The sequence below is a fragment of the Stylophora pistillata genome, chromosome 1 (assembly GCF_964205215.1).
Source record: "Stylophora pistillata chromosome 1, jaStyPist1.2, whole genome shotgun sequence".
Classification (NCBI taxonomy): domain Eukaryota; kingdom Metazoa; phylum Cnidaria; class Anthozoa; order Scleractinia; family Pocilloporidae; genus Stylophora; species Stylophora pistillata.
The window spans coordinates 22,546,658-22,574,275 of NC_142519.1; the positions used below are offsets into that span (position 1 = coordinate 22,546,658).

Consider the following 27,618-nt stretch of genomic DNA (forward strand, 5'->3'; position numbering starts at 1 on the left):
CCTTAAGTTTTAGTGCGAAGATTTCTGACATTCGTCCGAAACACTAAAATTATGATAGACTCTCAAACGCAAATTGAAATCGCTTACCCCAAGCTAACACAATATAGTGATAAATTTTAGAAGACAAATTGAAGACTTTCACCACCATGGTGTAAAGATGAAGTCCTTCGCAAAGCATCCAACCAAACGATACCAAGTAAAAATAATGAAGCATGATCGCCGTGAATCTACACTGGAACTAGGGTTGCAAAGAGGAGAAAGACAACATTGCGAGGCTCATTCCTGTACTTAGGAACCAGTCATGATTTACCACCTGGGGAGGGAAGGGTCGGAGGATTGGGAGGGAGGGGTGGGGATAACAGAAGGGAACGGAGGGTGGATCAGTAGGTGCCAACAGAGCAAAAAGAGAAAAGAGAATTGAAAAAGAAATAGAAAATTGACTGTCAAATAACTGCCAATGATGGGGAATCACAAGATTATTAGAGAGCCTTATGAGGATATCTGGTAAATTTCATCGTGACACAACTTAAATCCTCCAGCCCCGGCAGGTGATAAACAATGATCTGTCCATTATTCGATAACGAAACTCTTTGTTACTAGGATTCCATCCTTATAAACCGCTACCGATGTCTGTGTTTTAATTAGTTTTTTTTTTTTTCCCTTTTTCTTCTTTTCGTTCTTTAAAGACTTATCACGATTTTTTCAGCTTTTAAATCGTTTCGTATGAACTGTGACCCGGCTTGGTTGAGATCACGATTATTAAGTATTAATTAATCATTTTTACTCTTTCGTTTCGTTTGAACGAGTGAGAACCATTGGCAGTACGTAAAATCAGTAGATAGAATACGGTTTTAAAGTTCCGTAACTACTTTTCAAACCTCGTTTTCGGTCTGCTCTATTCCAAACAAAAATATGGTCTGGGAAATAGCAATGGAGACCAGCAAGTTTCCATGAATGATGTGTCGGTCTGTGTTCAACTGGCTGCAAAATTAAAGCAAAGGAATGTTAGGAAACAGGCCCTTCCTCATCACAATCGCAAGGTTTTGCACAAAATCCAAGCCAAAAGATTTTTTATGTTTAGCTATGTCGTTAAGCTTTGTCCGAGCCTGAGTTTGGTTGAACTTGAAACTTACGTGAAAACAGCAAACGACGTAATGGCACCAACAGCTCCAAATAAGGATAAAATGCAACCAACGTAAGTAATTATACCCAAAGCAAATTTGTCAGCTTTTGACACCTGCGAAAATAAAGCGAGTAAAATCCAAACTGGGTCAGCTCAATAAATCATCCAAGCATTCACTAACGTCTTGAAGTGTGACAACATTAAAAAATATCGATTTTGTAGGTAACTGTCTCATTTCTATAAGTGAGGGTGAAGCGATAGTACAGCTAAAGAAGGGGAGAATCTAAAAATCTTGTCCTGGGGGCATAAGCCACTATAACGGCCCTATTGAACATAAATTGATTTTCAACAATTTTCTTTTCGTGGGGGAGAGGAGAAGAGAGGGAAGAGGAAGGGGAGGGAGGGGAAGGGAAGGAAGTGGCCATATCCCCTGACCCCATACCATGATAACCAATTCAAACACGACCATCTGTTAAAGCCGAGTGCGTTATGAAACAAAGCAGTCAACACAAGCTAATTTTTAAAAGAACAAGGACGAGTTTCGAGTTATAGGATGAGACACTTGCCAAATATTCTCCAGATCCCATCAGAACAGCAAAGTTGGTGAGATGACCACAGGCGCACACTGTGTGTGTCCTGTTGGACTTTTCTGTATCTACGTGACAACCGTCACGTGACCAAGCTCCGTTACCATGAATCGTGCTGAAGGAAATTTTAAACAAGGTGATAAGGATTTTGAAAATTCGATTCAAAAGCCCCATTACAATATGGCGTAGTAATGGAACTCAGCGTGATTTTGGGGGACTCCTATGATTAACTTTGAACAATTTTAAGAGATGACATCACTTTTTTCTATAATAAAAATTAACACGAGCACTTAACCTGTTAAAAATAAGTCATGAGTGTAGATGGCATCGGGTATCGGTATCGAAACAATTAAAACGTTTTTAAGTAAGCTGCCATTCAGATTCAAACGAACAATACAGGAACCCTGTGTATAGACCTAATAGTTCTATCAGCTTTATAATCGGCGAAGGTACATGTACACTTACTGTTTTGAAAAATTCCAAAAGGCGCAATATGTATACTCGTTGTCATCAAGAGCCTGAAAAAAAGGAAGTGGAGCGTCAACTGCTAGAAATGAAGATAAACTCGGTGGATTTTCAGAACTTCTAAATTCGTAAGCATCATTAAGCATGTACTGAGTTTCACGCGATTATACCAGACATATCATTTACCTTCAGATGTTCCATCATGATGAGTATATTTCTTTGGTAGTTGTGTTTCACCGGGACACATAGCGACATGGATATCACGTGGCTATTCAGCCTAAGAGTTTCATTGGTGTCGCTCCTGAAATAATAACAGTTACAGATAGACTTATGTCATGTATACAGTAACAGCTTCTCTACTTTATTGTTTGGTTGTTACAAGGCGACTTTGTCAGCAGCAAACCTGGCTGTGTTATTTTATATTGGACTATATTACTTTGAGAAAAACGTCTCCTTTTTTAAAACATCAATTATAAACTTCTTGAGCAAATTGCCGTGAAGACTAAGGCCCAGTTCAGACGCCGCACTTCAGCCGTGCCGAATCGAATTCAACTTTAGGCCGACCTAAATTATTTAATCCTGGCTAAATTGATTCAGACGCCGAACTTATTTCGGCCGAAATTTCATGAATTAACTGAAGAAAATTTGCGGCCGAGGCCGGCGCAGTTCAGAATAACAAATTTGATAAGTGTTATATAGGACGAAAGCTATTTGTATGGCATGGTCGTTGTAAGAAAGTTTTAAGTATTTTATTTGGTCACTTCTATGAAGAAGTACCTAAATAAAGTCCGGCAGTCGATCAGTAAACGTTTCGGCGCGACCAAATATACTTGCTTAAAATGTGAAATTTGATTATACAATAAATGTTCAATTTTTGAAGAAAAACAAAGATTACCATGCCAGTAAAAGCGTCGCTTTTTGTGAGCGATACACAAAAGAGGCGGGAGAGGACGTTACTGACGCAGAGGACAACTACATAAAGCCCAAACAACCGACAGAGCGACGAATCAGTGGCAGTTCGAGAGGCGTAGAATAGGCGCCCATTCAATACCTGTCAGCATCGTTTTGCTAAGCTCTACAAGCCGCCATTTTTCTTCTGCAGCACTCCTTTGCACATGCTCACATGTAAAAACGGCAGGGAAAATACATTGAAATAATATATGCATTTGATTCGGCTCATGTGAAGTACGGCGTCTGAATCAAAGTCGGTCTACAGCCATTCTTCCCGGCTGAGTCAGGCGGGATTAATTGACCGAGCCGATCTAAATTCAATCAACCATTCCAAATTGATTCAGACGCCGTACTTCACATGAACTGAATTTGTTGAATTCGATTCGGTTTGGCTGAAGTACGGCGTCTAAACCGGGCCTAACACTCAAGTTCCGGTTAAAATGAGTAAATACTTACAGTCGCACGGGTACCATAGCATGTAATTTTGAGTACAGCGCACCAACCGAACGACAGGGATCTAAACAAAAGTCAGAGACCAAAGGATCTCTATTTTCTAGCGTTGAACTCTCACAATTTTCACAGTCTTGCTAATTAAACAGAGAAAGTTCAGGAAGTATTTGAGGAACATAAGGTAGAATCATAAATGCAAAGAGGTGATGTAGTTTATAATCTCTTGTAAATGTCTGTGCATTTCACGGTCAGGCTATCCTGCAGTTAGCGCGTGTTTGCTTATTATATGGTAATTTTGGTTTTATTAACTGAGTTGATAATGTAAATTAACCACCGTAAAGAGATTTAAAGCTGATGTTTCGTGGGTTAGCCTTCTGTCAGAGCGAATACCTATTATATGGTTTGTTGGATAATGAGGAGCCGCTCAAAGCGCTTTGATAGTCAAGGGATACATACTGTAAACTTAAACTATTAACCCTTTTCCCCCTAAGAGTGATTAGCATCAAAATTCTCCTTACATTATCTCCCTTGAATCACACATTAAGGTCATGAGAACAAAGGAAATGATCACCAACCAAGGAAGCTCTTGATTGTTGAACAAGTTCTCTTTGTCAGGACCTTAAGAAATATATATATATAGCGAGAGAGAGAACGGCATGGAAAAAAGGCTTACTGATCTCAGGGTAGAAAGGGCACCTACATTTGTCTTCAGAAAACAGTTTCCTGGGTAATCGTATCTGGTCAGTAAGTCCATCCCAATGCGTCTGGTTTTGCAGATAGCGAAATATGTACTCCCCGTTGATGTTGACACTTTCAAACACTAAAATATGACGAAAATCGTATCAATTTATCATGAAGAAGGCGAGAACTCTTTATTTCCCTTTTCTATATTTATGTTTATTATCATATCGCCAAAAAATCGAACTCAAACGAGAAAACGATTAACCACCAAGGAGATAAGCATTTGTTAAAACCAATCTATTCATTTTTTGATACCATTTAAACGCTGATAAAATCACGGCCAACGTCAACTTTTGGTAAACTATCTTGCTTTCCTAGTTGTCAAGTTTTCTAACATTTTGATCTATAAAATTTTAACTGATTCTAATATTTTCATTTTATTTCCTGAAAAATCTTTCCATAATTACAAAAGGCTTGGTTACCGCCGCCTGGTTAGCTCAATTGGGAGAGCGCCGGACTGCTGTGCGGGAGGTCGAGAGTTCAATACCGGCCGCACCAACACTCAGGGTCTTAAAATTAACTGAGAAGAATATGCTTCCTTTCTTTAACATCTAGAAATGGTTAGATATTCTAGTCTTCTCGGATAGGGACGAATAAATGGAGGTCCCGTCTCCTGCAGGGTTAGGGGCAGGAGACGTTAACTTCCCACGCACGAGATTACTGTGTGATGGATGTCCTCCCTTGGGGTGGGATGGGTGGGTAACAGCGCTTTGGACAATTAGTGGATTTTAGCGCTATATAAATAAAATTATTATTATTATTATTGTTACGTTTACTTACGAAAACTCTCGGTAAATATTCGAATAATTTCGCTGCTATTCTTCAGACGTTTTTGGGCCTCCCTCCAAAGGTCGTCTAGTATTGATACGATCTTAAAAGCGTTGAAAGAAGAAGAACTGTTCCTTTGAAAAGTCAAGCTTCCAAGCACGTCGTCGGCATCTTTAGCCGCTGCCTACACGGAATGAAATACAATAGCGTATTGCCGCATGTAATTTGTACAAATAAGTTTCTCGAATATGAACCGCTTTTCGATTGAGCGTTGTCAAACTTCCGACCAAAGAAAGGAAAATAACTTAAAAAGCCAAGGGGTAGAGGAAAAAAAGCATAGTTCGTAAATGGCGAAAAAACGCTAAATCGAGATTGGCTTTCTACATTGCATCTATTCAGTTGAGAAGATGACGCGAGGCTTTCGGACCAAAGAAAACGTAGTGCTATCCTAGACTACCTTCTGCATTAAATTGAAAATCGTAGTATCAGATCCAGATCCGATGTGTGCGCACTTTCTAGACACAGCTGTCATTATCTTGTTATTTGATATTTATGATTTTAAGTGGCTCTGTTTTACAAATACAATAAGGCCTAGCCCAGTCATTGCTTCTAAAATACTTCTTATTCAAGAGAGAAATCCGGCTGAACCGATCAGAAGGATTTTGAAAGTATGGGATGCTGGAGATTTGTATCGCGTTGTTTAGACAAGGAAGAATATAATGTAACACACCTGTAAAATATCCAGTATCGAAGCAGTTGTATTTCTCTGCATGCTTTCCTGAAGCTGCTCAGCTTCGTTCTCGAAACACTTAACCTTTGGGGAAAATTATCTGCTGGTTTTCATGTTTACAACAGAATATGGAGAACTTTATTCCCCTGCGGTTGGCAAGTATTTCAAGTTTCGCAAGATAGGAAAATCCACTTCAGTCAATCAGATGGAGCAACACGCACACGCGCACACATACAAACACACACACACAAAGGAAACAGTGGACTTTTGAGTCTAAGGTGGACATGCCGTTTTCTGTGGTCACTAGGCGTCTTTCTTAAAGTTTTACCTCAGAATTTCGAAATTATTCCGTCAATCGTAATTAAAGTCCAATTCATGAACCATCTTTGTCGATTGTTAATTTTTGGAATCGCTACCTTTTCCTCTAGGGCCTCCGACCCACAGTGTTTCGTTTTTGTAGGTTCAACAGTTAGGTGAGAATTCTCTGACTCTAAAGAAGAGAAAAAGAAGCAAATTTTCCATGAGACAATTTAGACAATTGATTCCACTTTTGCTGCGGATTACAGTGATTATTGACGTTGGAATTAAAAATAGAGAAAATCTAGCCGATGAAGATTACCGTTAGGCAAATGTCCGTAGTTTAGATAATCGTCAATGATAATAATGGTGATGATGATGCTGATTACATTTATGATAAATTTCATTAACCGAGATAACTATAATAAAGTTGTTATTCATTATTAAGCGATGTTTTGGAGGTCAAAAGTACATAGGACCCTAATGAATGCTAAAAAATTGCCAAAATATATCTTAAGGTGATTCCTCAGTATTGCACTGCGCATCCTGTACTGCGCATAAAAATCACCTAATCAGGCGAATAAACGCACGCATTCCAAGAAGACCGTAATGTTCTTCAGTCAATGAAGTACGTTGGTCTTTAGCTCTTGAAAGAGCACGGCGACCTGTCATTTTCTATTGCATAATTTTGGGAACGTTTTGAACGTTTTGAATCGATGTCGTTTGAAATTGCGTAATTTTTCCACAACGCTCGAGACTTCTTACCCATCAAGTTTTTTTTTCAAGTGTTACTTTAAAAACCCTTACTTCCAGCGACCGCGAATGTGTCGTGAACCGATGAAACGATGCTCGTGATTAGAGCCACTTTTAGCATAAATGGGGTGGTTTTTCCTATTAAATCGCTTAAACAGGCACTGTGACCTACCTTTTTTATTATATTTTTCAACATTGGTAGGGAACATTTAAGGAAAATAAAAAAAATTGTTCGATAACTTTTTGAGGAATCACCTTAAGTTAATTAATTGTACATTCAAATTGAAATTCTGATGATTGAGCTGCTACATGTAGCAGTTTACGCTCTAGAGGACATTTCTCAGGCACACTGACACTTCTCGGTGATTATCGTTTGCATTACTTTTGTAGGAGACATCGGATAAAATTTGTTTTCAAGACAGTTTTTGAAGCTCATCGATGCTATGAAGTATTTCCTTTACCAGTAAATGAATATGAATTCACTGCTTGTGTTGGCATCGTTGTTGACTCCAGACTCCTGAACCTTGAGGATATCGTAGCAGCAGGAGTGATTGAACTGTTACTAAGTGAAGCGATTTGAGCTGAAAAAAAAAAACAGTTTATTGTTATCTTCGGAACATATAATGTTTTTTCCTTATTGACACGTAAGATAATTTCTGTAGCTTCCAGAAAAGTAGTACCATATATACAGGTGCTGTTGAAGTCCTAAATGTAATAATTTTCCTAAATGTAATAACATTTGGTCCTAATTGTAATAAGCCTCCAATGCGATCGTTCGACTGCGCTAATACATTGTTGTTATAGCGGACATCCACATTAAGGTGTTAAAGTGACAGCTGTTGGACCAAAAATTCATCTGTCCAGTATTCATCTCACATTGCGGGCTCGCTGATATCAACCAGCATCTTTTTACTTACTCATCGCTAGTCGAGTAGCATTGGCTGGAGACCCTTATACTGACAGCATCTAATGACAGCTGGCAAAACAATGAGTACGCTGGCCAATACCTCCATATATCACTGACTCAGACTCTTAAGTACAATAGGTTTTGGAAAAATGTGATAACGTCATACTTGTGTGATCAGTGATGGAGGTACAAGTCATAAAACCAAATTAAGAACTTGGACAAGGAGGTCTGCAGACTTGCGGGCTTGGATATAAATATTTTGTTTTATTTTATTTTTAGACCAGACCTTGTTAGATTGCAGATTTTGTTTCCTAATGCGGACCTTGTGACAGCTCTCCAGAAAGTTATTGTTTTCAAATTGACGAATATTTTCGTGGCCATATGAATAGCGACGAGGTTATTTTCTCCCCTAGACTTTTCTCTTGATCTTGAAATGCATGCAACAAATCCAACAAAGAAAAAAGGTACTGCGAAGATCTGCATCAAATTATATACTCAGTGACTTACATTTAACAGGTGTAAATGAAAAGAAGCTGCTGACCAGCACATTCAAAATAGTTATCTATGTCAAAGGTTGTTAATGATGTACCGATCCCCAAAAACTCACGCAAAATTTTCAACGAAAACATAAAGAATCAACAGCTGTTGCCAAATAGGTACAAGAAAATTTATAGAAGTCTGTAAAAGGAATTAAAAGAAGGGAAAAGAAAAACTGGAGACTTTTCAAACGCAAAGCTTATTCAAATACTTTATCCTACTGTTTAAAGCTTAACTATCAATATGGCTCTGCGCTTCTAAAACACAGTGACTTACTCGCTTGCGTGGTTGATTGTAACTTTTGAACAATGTCTGCGACGAAGTCGCAGAGAGCGGTAGAAGGGCTAGACAGTCAAAACAAAGAAAAAAGTTTGAACGACCCTCTTGGGTTTATTGTGCTACAAACGCAGTCGGCTCTCCTCGATTTTCAAAATAAATAATTTATTCTTGATTCTTATTAGAGCGAAATCTTTTTGCTTTATATTAAATCCTTCATTGACTAAGCCAAAGATAAAATCTATCTTACTTCGAAGTCGTTTACCGTCGTTTCTTTCAATTTTGGCTAATTTTCTCACGCTGAAATTATCGTACACACTCAATAGAATATATAATTTCAACTGATACTGTTTATCTGAAGAAGAATACCTTCCCTACCCTCGAAAAAATCCGTTCAAAACATCAGGAACATTAATTTAGCGGACGGTGCCTATTTACCCCGATCCGGCGCGAATTGTGTAATACCGCTAAAATTAATTGTTCTAATTAAAAAGGGATGTAATTGTGCATTTCCGATGTATAAATCATTACGCTGATCAGTCTCGTTGTGCGCCGCCAAGAAACTTGAATTTCAAGGTAGGTATATAACAAGACTAACCACTATTTAGATGCATCTTTCTTGAACAAGAAAGATCGCTACATGTTGTCGCTTTCTGATCGATGTCCCTTGTTAGTGATGATGATGATGAACTTTATTCATGTGTCAATTATAAAATAGCAGTAACAAAAACCACTAAGTAAGGACACAACAAGATAATTTAGATAAAATAATAAATAATTAAGTATTAATATACGATTAAATAGCATAAAATATACGAATAAATAGCATAAAATTTGTGGTCAGCAGAATTAGGCTAGGGGACCTTAAGACGTGGGGTCTTAAGACGTGGGCCTTGTATCGAGCCCTTCACGAGCCCTTTTTTTAGTCCCTTTTTAAACAGTCACAACAGAAAAAAGAAAGCAAATACCTTCACCAAATACCGAGACTATGGCTCATCGCAAAAAACAAGAACATTTTCCAACCTTTTTGCACAGTAAAAGAAATATCTCTCAAAGTCTACCTTAAAGTAGAGACAAAGGGTTGCATTTAAGACCATTTAATGAGTTTTAAGGCCCTGTTTACAAGCAGGTAGGGTAACCCTAGTGCTAGGGTTACGCTAGTGCTAGGGTTACTCAATATAAGTGAACTTTTAGATGATGGCTGCGCAGGCTGTAGCCTTTGTTCATTTTGACTTCTGTGTATTTTTTACTATAAATCTCTTAATAAGTTAACTATAGATATTTTATCTACTACTGTATTTAGTTTGTATATTCTCCCCTAATTGGTGTCCCCAAATTAGTAAGGGATTTGTTCCCTGGCTAGACGGTTTTTGACACTTTAATAAAGTTTCTACTACTACTACTACTACTCCCACATTTCTTCTTTTTTTCATCGACGTGTTTACAAGGCAGCTAGTCTTACCCTAGTGCTAGGATAACCCTACCTGAGCGCTAGGGTTACCCTACCCTAGCGCTAGGGTGACCCTAGCTGCCTTGTAAACGCTCTGCTGGGGATAACTCGCCTACCCGGGACAACTTTTTACTTGTTTCCAGACCCTTTGAACATTGATAACAATGCGTGCGGTTACCAAGCATAGGTAAGTTGTCCCGGGTGGTAGGGTAACCCTACCAGTGAAGTTTTGCTTGTAAACCCGAGCTATCTTTGACCCGTCTGCTAGGGCAACCCTAGCACAACGGTTACCCTCCTTGCTGGTAAACAGGGCCTAAGACTAAGGAAAGTACATATACCGCGGGACTTTTTCAAAAGCCTTCAGCTGCCAACATTCTTCCGTCATCACTTTCGATTTCTTCCAACATTATGTCCACCACAGCTTGTGGTATATTTTGGAAGACGCTAAGGAGAAATTAAAATACAATGTCCTATATGTATTGAGAAGAAAATGCAAAGAATGCGGCTTTATCTGCTGGCGATTAACGAGTTGCATCCCTGAATATAGGCAATGTTGAAGTTTATGTAAATTCTGTTTTGAAACAGTTTCCGCCTCAGTTCTTTCACACGTCCTAGATTGTTCCTAGTCTGAATGGGTAAATAACACTAGTGGTAATATTAAATTAACTACATCGTTCGTTTACAACTGCTAAAATGCTTCCGCAAATTCGGATTTGTCTTCTCATAAATTTCTTTAAGATCCCAAGGTTAAGAGTTTCCAGTTTTCATGCGATGATTCTTCAACAACTAGTCGCAGGTTTTTGTCTTTTAAATCTGCATTAGTAAATGGTCAGACAAATAATTTCGTCTCGGCCGTTTCGTCTCCATGTCTAAATGTATATGTGGAGGTTTTCAGTGAAACGTGATTTGCTGTTTTTAAGTGCCGTGACTCATGATTGTAAAGAGTTAAAAGCCGTGAACTATGAATGATATGCCAGTCGCGTTACGTGAAACAAAGATACTATTTTCCGTTATCCGTTATTATTAAAAAAAAACGCATTTTTTTCCGTGAAAAATTGCTTACCGAAAATATAAAATCTCTTGACCAAGCCTGTTCGGTCAAGATGGCCGTATTGGTCAGCGTTCTATTGTTTTGGGGTCTGTCAATTTGATGCCAAAAGCACATCAGTATGAAGGTTTGTAGCCGATGCTTCTCGGCCTACATCTCAAGCAAAAAAAAGATCCTGATTAAAATCAGCGAGAGAGAGCCCACAATACGCCATGAATTTTGGTCAGAGGATTCTCTGGTGCAACAGTTGTCACTTTAACATCTCAATGTGGATGCACAAGCACAGTTAAACTATTGCATTGGAGGCTTATTACATTTAGGACCAAATTTTATTACATTTAGGACCAAATTTTGTTACATTTAGGACTTTATTACCTTTAAGACTTCAACATGGCTAAATTCAAGTTTAAAACTCTTAACGATTGGTTAAAATGTGCTTCCTTCTGTCTCCCGTGCGATCATAATCTAATTTCACTTCACGTGCACCTCCGCCAATGTAATCTATTGCATAACTTGCACTTATTGCAAAAAGATATACATCGGCGAAACAGGCAGAAGACTAGGTGACCGATTCCGAGAACACCTTCGCGACGTGGAAAGGAATGACAAGGACACGTCGAAACCAGTCGCTAGACATTTTAATTTACCTAATCATTCTAAGCAACATATGGCAATCTGCGGTCTTTCCCTACACTTAGGTAGCACGGAAAGCCTTAAAACTCTTGAACAAAAGCTCATCTTTCAAACCGGCAGTCTAAATCCCACAGGGATCAACGAACGCTTTTCATTCCACTAATTTATTCGTGTTTTTCTCGTTGCCATGTTCCCACCAATAACGTAACTCTATTTTCTGCCTTTAAAAGCACACACATCCCACAATTCCTCTATTCACTCCGACGAAGGGCTAACGCTCGAAACGTCAGCTTTTGTAATCGTTGTTACGGTGGCCAATTTACCATTTCAACTTTGTTGATATATCCAAATCATTTCGCTACCCCCACCGACGCAGCCCCCAACAGTTTCTTTAGAAACTATCAGCTTTTGTTAATTTGTGTTGGTCTTTCATCGAGTTTGGCAAAGATTTTTCTTTCAGTCACTATTGATATTATATCAAACTGTAACATAATTATTGCAAGTCGTCTCCAAGGCTTTTGAAACTTAATAATTCACCTGATCATCCGTAAGCGCGCCAAGGAAAATTCAGCGGTACACCTACTTGTAAAGCTCATCGATGGTATGAGGGATTTTCTTTACCTGCTAGTGTAGATGTAGTCTCTCCTTGTGTTGGCATTGTTGAATATGGACTTTGAGTAACATTGATTGACGAGTAACGTAAAATTCCACCTGACTCCAAGCTCCTGAAGCTCGAGGATATCGTAGCAGTAGGAGTGACTGAACTGCTACAAAGTGAAGCGATTTGAGCTGAAAAATTGATTTTATTGTTATCTTCGAAACAAAGAATGTTACTGATTTCCACACTGACACATAAGGTAATTCCTGTAGCTTCCATGTTGCACATCGTACAGAAGAGTGGAGACTTCATGCCCGCGACAGATTCTTCATTTAAATATGATTTAATTTGGGTCAGTCTGTCTTTAATCGAATTAGGAAAAATATTTTACGTTAAGTCATTATTGAACTATTGATAATTTATCAAATTGTGACACAATTATTGTCAATCGTCTCCCAGACTTTTTCTCACCCACCTTAAGTGCCCCTGAGATCAAAATTTTCGTACATCCATTTTTTTTTTTTTTTTCATTTTCGTGTTCAGCGTGTCTCCTTCACCAACCCAGCCAAATTTCAATCTAGTCCGAGCACCAGAAGTATTTTTTTTTGGGCGGTTAAATTCGCGTTTTCGCGTCCGCCATTATTTGAGTATGTTCCGAAAGTTGATCGCAAGACTCAGAGGAAGTGACGTCAAAGGCTCAACGCGAAAATCTCACCTGTCAAAATGTCAGGTAAGCATGACAGAGCTTTACTCTATTCTTACGAAAACACATACAAAAATGACAGGGAATTGATGCGTAATTCAAGGCTGTAGCAATCGTACAGGCCATGCTGGTGGTATTTCTCTGCATCCAAGCCTTGCAAATAGGTCAGAGAGGGAAAATCGGGTGCGATTTGTGCGAACCTGCCGGGTAAACTTCAATCCTGCAGGAATATTTGTAATCTGCTCCGAACACTTTTCAGAAGACTGTTTCGAGAGATCTGTGCACTTCGGAGGATCTCGGCGAAGAGTTCAATGCCTACCGTTCCAAAAAAGGGACAAGAAAAACCGTTCTCAGTGCGATCTCGACGAAAGGGAAGTCCACGTGATTCGTTACCTTTACATGTGAGCTGATCAATATCTGCCTTTAACAACTCTCTGGCAGAAAGGAAAGTACTCGGCTATGTTGGTGTTCAACTGCTAAACACCAACATAGCGCTAACTCGCCGAAAACGCTTCAAAATGGCCTGAGACGCTCGGAATCAACAAAGAAAACAACAAGGCAATAAGGTAAGCCCATTTTATTTCAAAACAAGACATTTTTTTCTCTCTTTTAAGGCAAACCGATAACATTCCATACAAACCTTTATAAATATAAAACGTTACGCAACACGGTAAGAGTCACGTCCGCTTTTCTAGAGTGAGCTTGGGCTGCCTGTGGTTGAGCCTTTAACGTCATGATGACATTTTCTGCTGTACGATTTCGGGCTCGGCTGGAACATGCTTTTAGGAATGGCGGACGATTTTGGACGACTTTGAAGCGGTTAAAATTGGTCATCGAAGGTTTTTTTGGGGTTTTTAATGGCGAAAAGGGTTTGACTTGACCTGATTCAACATTCTGGGCAAAAATTGGCCCAAAATATATAAAATAGTTAATTTTCGTCTCGGGGGCATTAAGCGCGCCAAGTAAAATTTAGTTCGAATAGTACAAAACAATCAATGGGTGAACAAAGTGCCTACCTCTATTTGTAATATTCATGCAGAAGCTATTCACTGGATTGTAAATAGGACGATCTGATGGGCATATCTCTAAATTGGCTTTTATTCCAGTGGAAAAACAGTGATAAAACTTTGCACAGTCGTTTGGATCTGGGAATGACCCTTTGGTTAAGCATATGAGACCGTCTGCGAAAAAAAAAATCACGAAACACAAAAAGTTTACATCATTTTACTCTTTCAATACTTTGGGTGACCAAGACAGAATTTCTCCTTAAAATAGCTATCAATCATATTGCGGTAACCAAACCTCAAAGAACAACAACAACCATAACAACAACAATCACCTCATTTCAAACAATCGGAATACAATTGTTATATCTTTGGGTTAAAAGAATTCTAAGACAGTACAACAGACAAGATGCGGGTCCAATAACTCCGATTAGAGCACATGGTAATACACGCGACCGCTATACGTTACGCGGAATCATAAACTCGTTTCAAAAACTAAACAGTCAATATTAAACATCTCGATCGCTATAACAAAAATGACTCGCCTAGAACAGAAAATGAAGATATTCCTTTGAAAAGGCTGGCTCTCACTGATGCAGCGACACGCATACGAGCGGCTAAACACGCGCGTTTCGAGCCACCTTGAGACATGAGCGGGAGGACAGCGAGAATTTTTAGTACCAAATCCCTCACAAAATTCTAACTCGCCCTCTTCGCTCGCCAGCTCGAGTCTATCGAGTTAAGCTTCTCTTTCTGCAGTGGTAACGAGAGTCTACCCGCTGGCAACCTATGAAAAGTATTCGTAGCTCACTTAGGACTAAATATAGAATAAAGTGATTTATAAAATGCCTCAGGTAGCTCTGGCTCAAAATGATCATAGACGCCATTCGGGCTGTGTAACATTTGCTCTGTCGTTGATAAAGCAAAAGGAAGGATTTATGATTTGCTTCTGATTCAAATACACCAAAAGAGAAAGTTCTTGATCGAGAGGAGAAAGTGATAAATAGTTAATACGACTTGGTTAGAGGAAAGCTACAGCTAAGGAGCAGGAAGAAAGGTAGAACTGAATTTGTAGTCGCTCGTCACCTCCAAGATAGGCACTCCCTGAAAAAACCCAGCGCTCAGCTCGAGCCGGTATATACTTCACAGGAGCAATCACCAAGCATTAAACACATTTCTACCAAAATCAGTTTTTATAACTTTCAATGTGATTCTTTCAGATCAAAGTGTCGAGTATAATAGTATGTGCATTGGACAGTGCATTTTATTAAGAAAAGCATCATTTAATAGACCACCGACATAGAATGGGAACCGAAGAGAATCAAGTAGGAAACTACAGTGTTATTATATCATCGGCAGCGCCCTTTGTGTCGACCTCTCGTGCAGTCCCAACCAACAACTTTCAGGAGAAGATAAAGTACAAGTGCAACACTCTAACAGTACTGCCTGAATTATAAATCAAATTGGATTTGACCTACCTACTGTGTTCTTGCCGTTTCCATAAAATATGCAAACCTTAGAAGCGATAACAATCAACACGTAAGGATTCAGTTTCAAACTGTACTCACACGTTAGCGAAACTCCAGTTTCTTACCTCAATCAGAAATAAAACAGTGCAACTCAGTTTTGACATAGCTGCAAGGAAAAGCTTCGGAGTAGCTCGGAATGAAGCAAAGATGGCGACGCTCCTGTAAAGGCATACACTTCCCCAGACTCAAATTCTTGAGGATAATGTTGGCAATGCTCCTGGGAACTCGAGATATTATAAATAACCTGTGGTCACGACAATGTACGAAAACTGAAACCGCCCTCTGTCCGTGTGATAGCTGCTGGGCTAATTTGACCACAATCAGAAAAATGTCGAGTCGGCTTACGATTCGACTAAAAAAATTTACATCATAATAATGAGTTTAGTTCTACCGGATTAACACGTTTCCTCTTCGACCTGGTGCTCACTATCAGTTTTAACTTTGACTCAAAGCTCTTAAGCCTTTTATCTTGACTATTATTTTCAGCTTCTAGAACGTTTTTAAAATCGATATCATAGTCGGCGGAACTCTCTATACCTTGTCACTCAACACTTCGCACACCCTTTTCAGACTTTCCCATATTGGGCTTTAGTGTTTTGGTTGTGCAACCCCTTGGCTAACTTAGTTACCAAAGTGCTACTATAAACACGACCAAGAGAATTTAAATAAGAGATTATCATACTCTGTCATTGATTGAAAACAAACAAAGAAGCTGAAAACAGCAAGAGATTGCTAGATGCGACTGTCTCCTGTTCAGACGTTTTCCTTTTATTTTATCTAATTAAGTTGTAGTAAGAATACGTATATTTAGATGAAAAAAAGTAACCATTGTTGTGTTTCATTAAGTTAGACCCTTGAGGCTGCCATTTTTTCTGCTATGCGCGCGAAGAACAAAGCTTGTCGCTCAGGTATCCAGTTCAATCGATAACCGATGAACTGTTACTTGAAAGGAGCCAGTTGCAACTTACTATCCCAGTCTTGGAGGAAAAGCAAATATCGCAACAATGGCCAAACACAGACCACCGTTTTCCGCAAAAAGCGAAGACGCTAGAGTCAGAAGATGATAATTAACAATGATGAAACCTGTATCGAGCGGAACGCACATTGAGTGAGCACACGGTGTAAGCAGTCACCAGCCAAAGCCTCACTTTAGCCGCCCTTATATTTGCCGTAAAATGAAACTTGATAATGTGGAAATCTCTTAACCGACGAACCAACAGCAACAATAATTTAATTGAGCTCTACTGTGACCCGAAAGCTACACCTATTATGCTGCAAGCGCATTAAGAGGTTTTTATAACACTAAGGTGGCATTATTAGAAAAAGTTCCCACGGGTTCCATTGTATTGTAGATTTCAGCGAGTCAAGTTCGGGACAGATTGATCGCCACAAATTAAATGAATTGGAATTACATTGCACTGAAACAGCTGCAAACACAGTGTAGCTGATCTTGGAAAATTCACAGATTTGATGGGATAGGCAGACCAATGTCTCGCCATCAAACTGTACCTTTGAAACTGCAGGTTTAAGCCCCAGTTGGAAGCCTGAATTATTCTTTCAGATATCACCGTAGGCATTTCAGTGCGTTTCAGATTTAATTACTCTTTGACAGGATAACAAAGCGTATCAACTCGTCATTTATCTGGTCAACTGCAGGTCAAGTATGATTTATTTCACTCGTTATTTGGTCTTTGTTGTCTGTGAAATAAGAACTGACAAGATAACTACGTGACAATGTAAATAGTGACTTCGAAACCGCATCCAATGATTGGAATGATTGGGCTGCCTTTCATGATAAGTTTGTTAATTCTCTCCTCTTGCTAATTTACACTTTCGTTGTAAATTAGTTACAAGAATTTGGTGTTAGATCAAGGTAACAACTCCTACATGATAAGTTTGAGTATTCTCAATACCTCCTTACTGGATAATGTATGGATATTATCGGAGGACGTTGCATGTTAAGTTCATCGCTACTGAGGGTTAATGGATTAACAAACTTTACTTGAATTAATTCTTTATCCACAGAAAGCTATGCTTTCATTACAATAATGTTCGACCAGTAGTCAAAAATCGACACATTTCAGATTACTAAGAGACGGAAGATTTTCCGTCACTCACATGATGATTGCATTGAAAGATAATTTGAACAAGCAAACTAAACATTCTTGTCCGGGCTTTACATACTGTGCGCGTGAGTCTTTGACCTTTTTTTCGGCCTAAGCGATTAATCGGTCACTTTCTGAAGCCGGCTACCGATATATTGTGATTCTGATCTAACGATTTTAGAATTCCTGGGTTAGACCTTAACTCTTCTGGACTAAGTCGGTGACTCTTTCACAGAGTGAAGTGACACGAAATCTTGATTTACGAAATTTTACATATTGCTGAATAAGAGCGCCAAACAGTATGAAACTCGGGGTTGATGAGATCAACATGTCAAGAAGGAAACCAAAGCGGTCATCTAAATCGTTACGGTGGCCAATTTACCATTTCAACTTTGTTGTTATATCCAAATTATAAATGTTCTTGACAACCTTGTTTCCAGGCCTCGCCTATATGGACGAGAAACAAACATGTGAGTTTTAAGCAACTGAGCGGGGGCGTTACCTAGAAAGGGAGCTAATGATTCCTGTTCTCCAGCTGACTGTTTATCTCGAGTCAGTAAAAATATTTCTCAAGTAATCAGTTTTTAATACAAAGATGGCATTAAGCATTGCTTGTAGAGTGGCGTGACTTTTTTCTTCCTCCTGTCGGACTTAAACAGCAAAGGAGCAAAGGCACAAACGCCGGTTTTTTTCAATTTTCAAAAAAAAAAAAAAAAAAATCTTAATGTAGCTCTAAACCGTGTGTACATATCTAAATCAGCGGTTTTATTCATCTCAGCCGTAGTCACTAAAACATGGAACGACCTACAACCACCTAAAACCACCTAAAACCATCTACAACCATCTACAACCACCTACAACCACCTCAAAAAATTCAACAAGCACCTACAACCACCTCAAAAACATCTACAACCACTCGCAAACAATCTAAAACCATCTAAAACAAGGTATAACTGTCTGAAATAAGGCGAGACGACAACATGTCACGTACATGAAATACGAGAATCGAACAAAACATCCACTCCCCCTCCCCCAAAAAAAAATCTTACTCTTACTCTTACTCTCCCTGGTCCCTTGCGTCATCAACCATTAAGCTTAACACAAACCTTCCACCGCACTGTCCTCATATGTTGGGAGGGCTGGGATATGAGTTTGATTTTGTTTCCTCTCTCTCTTGTGAAACTTATCGACAATTTTAAGCCAATGGTTACAAGGGACCAGGGAGAGTAAGATATTTTTGGGGGGGGGGAGTGGATGTTTTGTTCGATTCTCGTATTTCATGTACGTGACATGTCGTCTCGCCTTATTTCAGACATTTATACCTTGTTTTAGATGGTTTTAGATTGTTTGCGAGTGGTTGTAGATGTTTTTGAGGTGGTTGTAGGTGGTTGTTGAATTTTTTTGAGGTGGTTGTAGGTTGTTGTAGATGGTTTTAGGTGGTTTTAGGTGGTTTTAGGTGGTTGTAGGTGGTTGTAGGTCGTTCCATGTTTTAGTGACTACGTCATCTCAGCATGCTAAATGAGAAATGGCGGTTACCAAATTTGATTGTAAGTGCAAAAACCAAAACTTGATGGTGTTTCTTCGATGCCGTAGAGTCATTGTGGTAACCTTGTATTTTTCGAGTTTTCTCGATCATGTAGCTTTTTTCAAATAAACAAACGTAAATATATAGACTCTATGACCCATCAAAGAGTTGATGTGTAACCATTTTGAGCTATATGTTTTAAAGATAGAATGAAACCTTGAAGTGACAGTTTGTTAGGGATGGCAACTATTGATAATAAAAACAAAGCAAAGCGAAAAAAATGTTCTAGGGTCACGAGCATTTATACGGATTGCACCTTTAAACACAGAAAGGCAATATTTTTCAGAATGCTAAGCTTGCTTGCGATCGACTGGGTATGATAGATCGTTCTTTGTACTGAGTACGTGATCATGATCAAAATAGCGAAGTAGTTTGAATACATAATCATCGTAACCAATACACTAATGTTTCCATGCAGTTTCGATTTTTTAGTACTCAGTTCAAGTTCCCTGCATCACCTACATGATCAAAAATGTAATCCTGTCTTTGCAGGCCTGCGCAGATCTTGTCCAAACTTGCATTTTAAAATCAATTGTATATTTATAGCGGTTGTAGGGAGCGCCGTGAGAAATAACTGATTGTCAACAAAAAAATACTCATTCCTCATTGTTATTCTTCTGAATTATATTTCTCGCTGAAGAGGCCTTCAAAATATTGACCTTTTGTGACAGGCCATTGTATTTTGTGTCAATTGGGCGTTAATATAAAACAATTAATACTGCGCTGAATTCAATTAGCGTAGGAATTTTTTTGTTTTGAAGTTGATATACCAAGGTTATTGTAAGTTCCCTCTTCGTTTACACGGAACTGATCAAGGATATATCTGAAGCAAAGGTAAAAGTGACCCTTGGAGAAAAAAAGAGCAGGTATATCGATAGCTTGTGTTAATTTACGGTTTCTAAATCTTATGAAAACAGCTTTGACGACTCTTGAACCTCGATATCAAATGATTTGTAACGCTCTTCTATTGTAAAAAAAGTTAACGTTGCCATTTATTTCGTCGAGAACTCGCGCGGTGAATCCGACATTTCCTTAAAGATGAAGGCCACTAAGAAGTGCTTTAAAGCCTCATTGAAAGTTTGCATGTCACCTGAGTGACATGCAAGCTCATGTTGTGGCTACTCGAGATTAACCGGATGAAAATAGCGAAAGTTCGGCTGACGAATGCATGCTATTACTCTTGCGAGTAGAATTATGTTTATTTGGAAGTGAATAGACCGTATTCAAGCAAAAGAACTGTCTAGTGGAGTCAAACTTGTGAGCTTAGTAGGTTTAGGAATTCTCGGTAAATATAGAGCAAGTAAAAATTCAGATACAACTATTTAAATAACTCCTCTAATTATGGCTACAGAGAACAAAGATGTACGTTGTATCCGTGTGTACGTGTTTGCCAGCATCTTTGTGAAACATACTGTTCATTAAGTTTTTGTATTTTGGGCTGTATTAACACATGCTGCTTAGGGTATGACAATTTTTTTTTTCGAAACTGACGATATTGACTTGATGTTTACACTTGTGCAGTGAACTTAATTACCAAATTAGCATAAATATTGAAAGCGTATTTACTCACGTTCCCCTGTGCCAAGTTAATACAAGCCCACTCCAAATCTGTATACCATATTATGTTTTCTTACTTCTTGTTTCTAAGATGATTCCATAATCAAATGTATCCGTAGACTACCTAAATAATGCTCCTCATATTGTCTACGGATTGCATTTGTGCATGCGCAGTCAGCATTAAACTTTGTAATTACTTAAAGAAAGATAGAAAAGAGAATCGTCAACTGTAAAAAGTCAGTTGACTCCATAACTTCAAAGATTAACTCGTGCGAGAACAAATATGCAAGAGAATAGAAGGGCTGGGACAAGGGTTTTGTTAAAGTCAAGAGAAAAAAGTTAGTATGGAATTACTTTAAGTCTTTATCCGATTAAAAGGCTAAAAAGATTGACTTGCACCTCCGCAAAGCAAAATCATGTTTAAGGAGGTTTCTGTTGATGTCTTCCATAGCTATCCAAATTAAATTACTCGAGGGGATTAAAATCTCGAACACTGAAGTCACAACAGATTGATTTTCATAACGCTTTAACTCCTAAGAGTGGCTAACATCAAATTTCCCCTCACAACATCACTCCCGAATCTTACATTAAGGTCGAGCGAATAAAGGAAAGGATCACCAACAAAAGAAGCTCTTGATTGCGAAAAATTTTTTTCTTGTCAGCACCTTAGGAAATGCATAATAAAGAACAGTACGGAGAATATGCATACTGATGCTTGGGCATAGAAGGTTAAAGTAGTTCTTGACGCAAAAAATTTCTCTGATATCATGCGTGAAATACGAAGCTTTATGAAATTAAAACGCCAATTTTCACAATTCCCGTTTATTTTTGCCTATTTTTTTAATTTCTCATTTGTTGTTTATTTTGTTTTGATTGGATGTATTTATCTGATATCGAATAAGATCTCTTGATGTTTTAAATAACGTACCATATTCGTTGGATCGGAGCCATGTCACAATTGAGTCGCATCCATACACTGCATTTGCTAATTATTGCTCTGTGTCAAGTGGCTGAATTTTACTAATGTTTTTTTCTCTCTTTTTTTATTGTTTATGAATATGTTGGTTCAATTTGTGTAGTTTCTAAGCTTTTGCTTTTGTCAGAAGTAGTTGTACGAATATTAACTAGTGTTGATAAAGAATTCAGCCAATGGGAACGCGGAAGTATTGAACTGAGTACTTTATTGCTTAGTATAATTTAAATAACAAGCTGTAGAAGGTTCACTGAATGTCACGGAAACCTTATATCCGAGCTTTGTCCGACGTTTCAGAATTTTCATTTTTCCTCCCGTCGACTTTCACTCTTGTTAAGGAACGGAAAAAGTTTGGTGGAATTAGACCAATCTTCTTTGCAAATATTTCATTACCTTAGCGGCTTCTGCGAAAATCTTCGATCTAGACAGAGATTGATTCATATTAGAGGAAGATTTCCACCTCACATTTGTGTCTGATCTAACTTCCTTCTCGGTAAGTCACGAGAGACAATGTTTTGATGCTTGTTTATTTTTATAACGTTAACTTAGGTTGGATAGTTTCTTCGTAACGAACACATAATTTTAGTGATTTTGAGAATTGATAAGCTCCCATGGAGCTGTGAAAATCCCTTTTTTAAGCAAACACTGGTTCAAACCGTAGAAAAGCTTGACGCAAATTCGATATCTTTATCAGCGTGAAGGTGTTCGTACACAAGTATTGAAATAATTTGTCATTGATTTTTCGCTTTTTCCGGCGCTGAGATGATGTTGATTATAGTGTCTGACTGAAAAAATCGCTCCAAACTACTTTGGATTTTCCTTAGGTAGGTGACGAGAAAGAAAACTTTCTGCCATCGACTGTCGACTTTGTAATTGGCTTTTGAGACATACTGGTTGTATCAACAGCTCGACCAAGCATGGCTAAGGGCCAATGATCCGTCATGATCTGATGCGATGCAAGTGAATTCGCTTCATTTTTTCATCTTGTTTACAAGTGAATTTATCTATGTGATTAGTAGGGGGCATTTGTTTGTTTCTAGGTTTATTTTCTTTTGTTTCCTACAGAAAATTCTAGCGTGTGAGTTTCTATTATGGCGTGAGAATAATGAAAGCAGACGTCGAAAAGCTTTTCACATCCGGGCGATTGAGTTAATTAGTTGAAACGGAACACCTTGTCAATTTCTTCTCCTTTCAAAAGCCATCTCAGATTTTCACAAAAGAAGTCAAAGAAAATCGATCTTTTCAGATTTTAAGAGACTTCTTAGTTACCCAAGGAATTTGAGTAATTTTACAAACGAAATTTTCGCGGAAAATAAAAACTTCTCGATCATCTGTTTCAAATCTGCTCACACGATTTCACGAAAGCGCATCCAAACGATGTTAGCTCCACAATCTCCTTGTAGAAAGGAGCTCATCAGTGACACTCTATCTATGCCTACATTTCGCTGATTCATCCTGCTTGCTTCGTATCAAGCTGTGCGCTGGCATGAGGTTGAGGCTGTCAGGTAAATACAATATTCTGTCCCTCAACAGTGGGGGTTGTCACTGATTGTTTTGTTTTTATTGATTTGCAATCGTGGTTAGTTTATCACGGAGATCACGCTAACAACAAGTACCTCTATCTCGTATCTTCGCGCTCACGTCTCCGGAGAAAAAGGTAGTAAACAATTATACGGATGAGTTGTATTTCAAACGTTAGCTTAGAATATCATTTAATTCCCTTCTGGGAAATGAACAGGCATTTGCCACAGAAAGATTCCTTGCGCGAAAGAATGGTTGCGAAAGAACGGTTGAATGTATGTCAGTAATCAGTTGCAGCGTTCTGTCAAAATTCCATGGTGATGCAAGTCCTTTATTTCAGCTGTTGAAAGAAAAAAACCAGAAATTCGTGAACAACAAAAAAGTGTCAAATGACTGTGAGCCAAACTGAAAGTATCACCTTCAGTTTACTATCACGATTAACACGAGAAGACAGCTGAATCAGCTCTCTTAATGATATTTTCCTTATCCTTTCCATAATATTCTTCACAGTCAAATACACTAACTTTTAAGGAACCATCTATAATATGGAAAAGCTAGCTAACTTTTCCATTTATTTCTCAAAGGTCTCTTGAAAAATTAAATTAAAATTGAGCGATAGAAATTTCCGAGGCGGCGGAAATTTTTTCCCGTCGGGGTTAGATTGCCTTGATATTGTGAGCTTCCACTTCATGTAAGAATCTTCGGAAAAGAGCCAAAAAGTTCATAAAAGAAACTGACACCGGTGAAACTGAGTGGAATTTCAGTAAAGCTTCCGACAGTTTGAATGTTCAGTATTTTTTCGTACCACGGCCGGCTCTCAAGTCTTCTGGCATTGGACAAGAGAGAACCGCCTCAATTCATCACCAGGTTATTCACGGATAGACGTTCACACATCGTTTGTGTGATGTGTTAAAGTTTCCTGACGAAATTACATAGTTCAATTCTCTAGAAATTATTTATGCCGGCTCTGATCAGGAGTATATCTGAAGAGCCGAGGATGAGAAGTACGTTTTCATTATAGATCAACCTAGTTTAAATTCCCTGAGGGATATACAAAAGTCACCAAAGAGAAGTCTGTCATTCTCTGTTGCCCACCACTGAAACTGAATGTTTATATTTTGCGTCTGTCACAACGTCTCTCTCTTACTTCCTGGTCATGATCCATGGTAAAACATATTTATTCGTGTCATCGGTATTAGTGATTCTTCCACTAAATTGACTTTCTTTTAAATTTGATTTGTATTGACCGTGAATCTTGGGTTCTTCGGTAAATATGTTCTTTTTTCATCGTAAAACGGACTCAAATCATTTGATAATTGAGAAAACGTTTAAAGAATTACGGCAACTTAAAAACGGGCTTCAGAGCGATTAAACTGTGGTAAACTTACTTTGAAATGTGCTCGGTTTGTTTCTTTTTTTTTTATGCCAACTTTTTTTGGCGGGAAAAGTGACAGAAATAATATACCAAAAGGAAATGATACCTTTTGATCTTAATTATAAAATATATGAGAAAAACTGCTAGACAAAGGTTTACCACAAGGGAAGATGGTCTCTTGGGTAACAGTTTTATTGTCTAAAAGGGGATGCTATGGGATCAGGGACTGTCCAGTGGCAGCCGGATTACCGAAGAATTGACTGGCTCTTTAGGCCTCTTGGACTGGATTTTAAAGGACTTGACCAACATACGCCACTGGACAATCACCTGCCACTTCGCTTGGATCCTATATGCAAGACTTTTGTAATCAAATTGGTTCTATAGTCTTCCAAGAGAGGATCAAGCTGACGATCCCCTTTTGACCCTTCTGAGAATATTCTCATCAAAAGCTATGTACTTTCTTTCCCTTCACGATCTTATGCTTAGAGCGTCAATCATGGCCGCAGAACCTGAACACAACTCAACAGCCGAGCCTGAGCCCGAGAGTACAGCGGAGCCAAAAACTCTGTTTCCAGAGATAATGACCAATCAGGAAGCGTTCCTGATGTACGGGGTTTTTATCTTCTGCCTAGCTGTCTTCTGCATTGTGCTGCTGGTTCTCTACATCAAGTTGAAGAAGAGGTTAGTTTTATTTCTACCCTCTTACTTCGCATTTGAATACCTTCTTTTTTATTGAACGACAAGGGGTTGTTGAGTATTCACGATAGCGAGATCTGCCCTTGCGTGAACTGAGAAAAATCAAAAGAGACAGTCATCGAATTGCTGGGATCGTTTTGTGACATCATTAGACCTCGGTAAAACATCTGAGGGCTTAACATAAACATTCTGCTATGGGATTTCCTAGTCTCAGAATAGACAAATTTGGGTTGATGATTTTGTGTTGCTGTGTTGCAGAGAAAGACTGGCAGGTGTTCAGTTGTTAACCGCTTAGAGTAAACGGTTTGAACCCGGGGCTAAAATTTGCTCTGAGAGTGGTGGTTAACATTTGATCGTGTAATCTAATCATCCGGATGGAATAGTCCTGAGGAGGCCTGTTGTTGTCGTTAATGGTGACTGACCTTTCGACCACCTGAGCGGAAGTCATCATCAGAGTCAAAGGACTCCGATGACCAGACTCTTTCCTTTCAAAAAATTAAATTCTTTATGGGAAATAGTGGGATGTTTTTCATGTTGAACTGCGTGGAGAAGTGATGTAAAACATTTTTATTTTCATTTACTTTTAGGGTGAAAAAACTGATGAATACAACTGGATCAGTGGACATGAAAGCTTATAATGGTTAGCCAGGGGTCAGTAGATGAAAATTTTGGATACTTTTGTCGCGTTTTTCACCTTCTGTGAATCATCTCTGATTTTTGTCTGTCTCAAGACTATTCTTTTAACACGTATTTCACATATTTCTTTTATCATGATTTACAATGACCTCGAGTGGTGAAATTATTGTTTAAATGATAATAGCTGGCACTTGACCGATCATGTATTTATTCGTTCATTTATTTTTTTCCATTTTCAGCATTTGCTAATTTGCTTTTCGACTGTTTTTTTTTTCTTACCTTTTTTTTTTTTTTGTTAGTGGGTGGGGGGGGGTTGGGTCCGTCCGTGCATTTCTTTTTATGACTAAATAATATTCATGACTTAATGATAACATTATTAGGAGGCAGGCGGTGTGCGCACTCCGATTGCATTGCATTGTGGTAACGTTATTTTCAATATGGCGGTAAAAGCGGCAGAAATCAGCAGCTTTTGACTGAACATTCCGTAAAAGTTAGGCCGTTTATTTTTCCTTTCACTATACGTAAATATAATTTGATATATTCTGAATGTGTAGAAGTATTTTTCGTACATATTTGTCGCGTATTCTATCGTTCTCAAGGACAAACGCAAGCACTGCTTTTTAGCATATAATTTGGGACCGGTTTTCGAGAAGGTCAAATTCATTGCACGTCGTAGTTTGAAGCCTTTCAAAGATTTGTATGGCTACTTTGATCCTTCTTCAACAGCTCTGACTAAACGCGCTCAAACGCGCTTCAACGGTACAACTGTTTTATGCATTAAAAGTGATAGTGTTTGAGGCCCTTTTATGGAGCGAAAAGGCCCATTGTTGCGTTACATAGCGTCACTACTCCAAGGACATTTATCGTATGTACTCAATCGTATTGTAAATCTACTTTCTTAAGTGAAGGAAAATTAACTAATCGCTATTATTTTGTGATAAATCTTCTATCTTGATCATTGAATGAAGGACAGTTTAATTAGAGTGATAAAAAGAGCCACTTGATCCATGAAAACCTCTACCTTGCGTGAGGCGACCCGCCGGAAAGCCGGAAAGCAAAAGGCAGTCGACCGTTGAAAGGCGTTGATAATAATGATAATAATAATAATAATAATAATAATAATAATAACAATAGCTTTTATTTATATAGCGCTCATATCCTAAGCTCATGGCGCTTTACAACACTGTGCGGGGGACTTTACCAGACTGCTAAGCAGTTTACAATCAATGAAAGGCGAATCTAACAGATGCCCCCTCCCCCTAATTCCCAGTAAACAGGCCAGACCACATCACAGTAATCTCGTGAGTGGGTTCTTTAACGTCCCCTGCCTAACCAAATTAACTAATAGATGCAGTCAGTTATTTTAAGACCTTGAGTGTTGGTCCGGCCGGGGCTTGAACCCTGACCTCCCGCAAAACAGTCCGGCGCTCAACCAACTGAGCTAACCGGGAGGCGGTTAGCTCAGTTGATAGGCCTGCGCGTCTCCTACCATTCGCCAGAGCTTTTAAATCTTCTACCCTCAAAGTTTAGCTCTTATAAGGATATCTCTTGATGACTTTCCTTTGCAATGTGATAGTAAGGGTCAATTATGGGGTGTCATTTCCCTATCTGGATGTTCTT

At 38.6% G+C, this 27,618-nt stretch overlaps 1 protein-coding gene and 1 long non-coding RNA gene across 6 annotated transcripts in view; one reads left to right on the forward strand and one right to left on the reverse strand.

Annotated features, from left to right (window-relative positions):
- Window positions 1–20,938, reverse strand: part of LOC111326441 (adhesion G protein-coupled receptor D1) — a 24,984-nt gene extending 4,046 nt beyond the window's left edge. The window contains exons 1-16 of one of the 3 annotated variants that reach the window (XM_022930440.2): window positions 15,616–15,955; window positions 15,500–15,536; window positions 14,034–14,198; window positions 12,338–12,505; window positions 7,327–7,446; window positions 6,232–6,305; window positions 5,816–5,899; window positions 5,098–5,269; window positions 4,277–4,396; window positions 3,583–3,643; window positions 2,362–2,476; window positions 2,176–2,228; window positions 1,690–1,825; window positions 1,134–1,237; window positions 879–981; window positions 88–238 (exon numbers count right to left, since the gene is read on the reverse strand). In XM_022930440.2, coding sequence (XP_022786175.2) covers window positions 88–238; window positions 879–981; window positions 1,134–1,237; window positions 1,690–1,825; window positions 2,176–2,228; window positions 2,362–2,476; window positions 3,583–3,643; window positions 4,277–4,396; window positions 5,098–5,269; window positions 5,816–5,899; window positions 6,232–6,305; window positions 7,327–7,446; window positions 12,338–12,505; window positions 14,034–14,198; window positions 15,500–15,536; window positions 15,616–15,654 — 1,702 coding nt within the window. In that variant the 5' untranslated portion in view covers window positions 15,655–15,955. Of the gene's footprint in view, window positions 1–87; window positions 239–878; window positions 982–1,133; window positions 1,238–1,689; window positions 1,826–2,175; window positions 2,229–2,361; window positions 2,477–3,582; window positions 3,644–4,276; window positions 4,397–5,097; window positions 5,270–5,815; window positions 5,900–6,231; window positions 6,306–7,326; window positions 7,447–12,337; window positions 12,506–14,033; window positions 14,199–15,499; window positions 15,537–15,615; window positions 15,956–20,810 lie in introns of those variants that run through there. The other 2 variants (XM_022930442.2, XM_022930441.2) reach the window with 2 other exon arrangements.
- Window positions 19,948–27,618, forward strand: part of LOC111326444 (uncharacterized) — a 16,035-nt gene continuing 8,364 nt past the window's right edge. The window contains exons 1-3 of one of the 3 annotated variants that reach the window (XR_015995282.1): window positions 19,948–20,106; window positions 25,153–25,347; window positions 25,950–26,013. This is a non-coding gene — a long non-coding RNA (uncharacterized LOC111326444). Of the gene's footprint in view, window positions 20,107–22,003; window positions 22,264–23,277; window positions 23,428–25,152; window positions 25,348–25,949; window positions 26,014–27,618 lie in introns of those variants that run through there. The other 2 variants (XR_015995284.1, XR_015995285.1) reach the window with 2 other exon arrangements.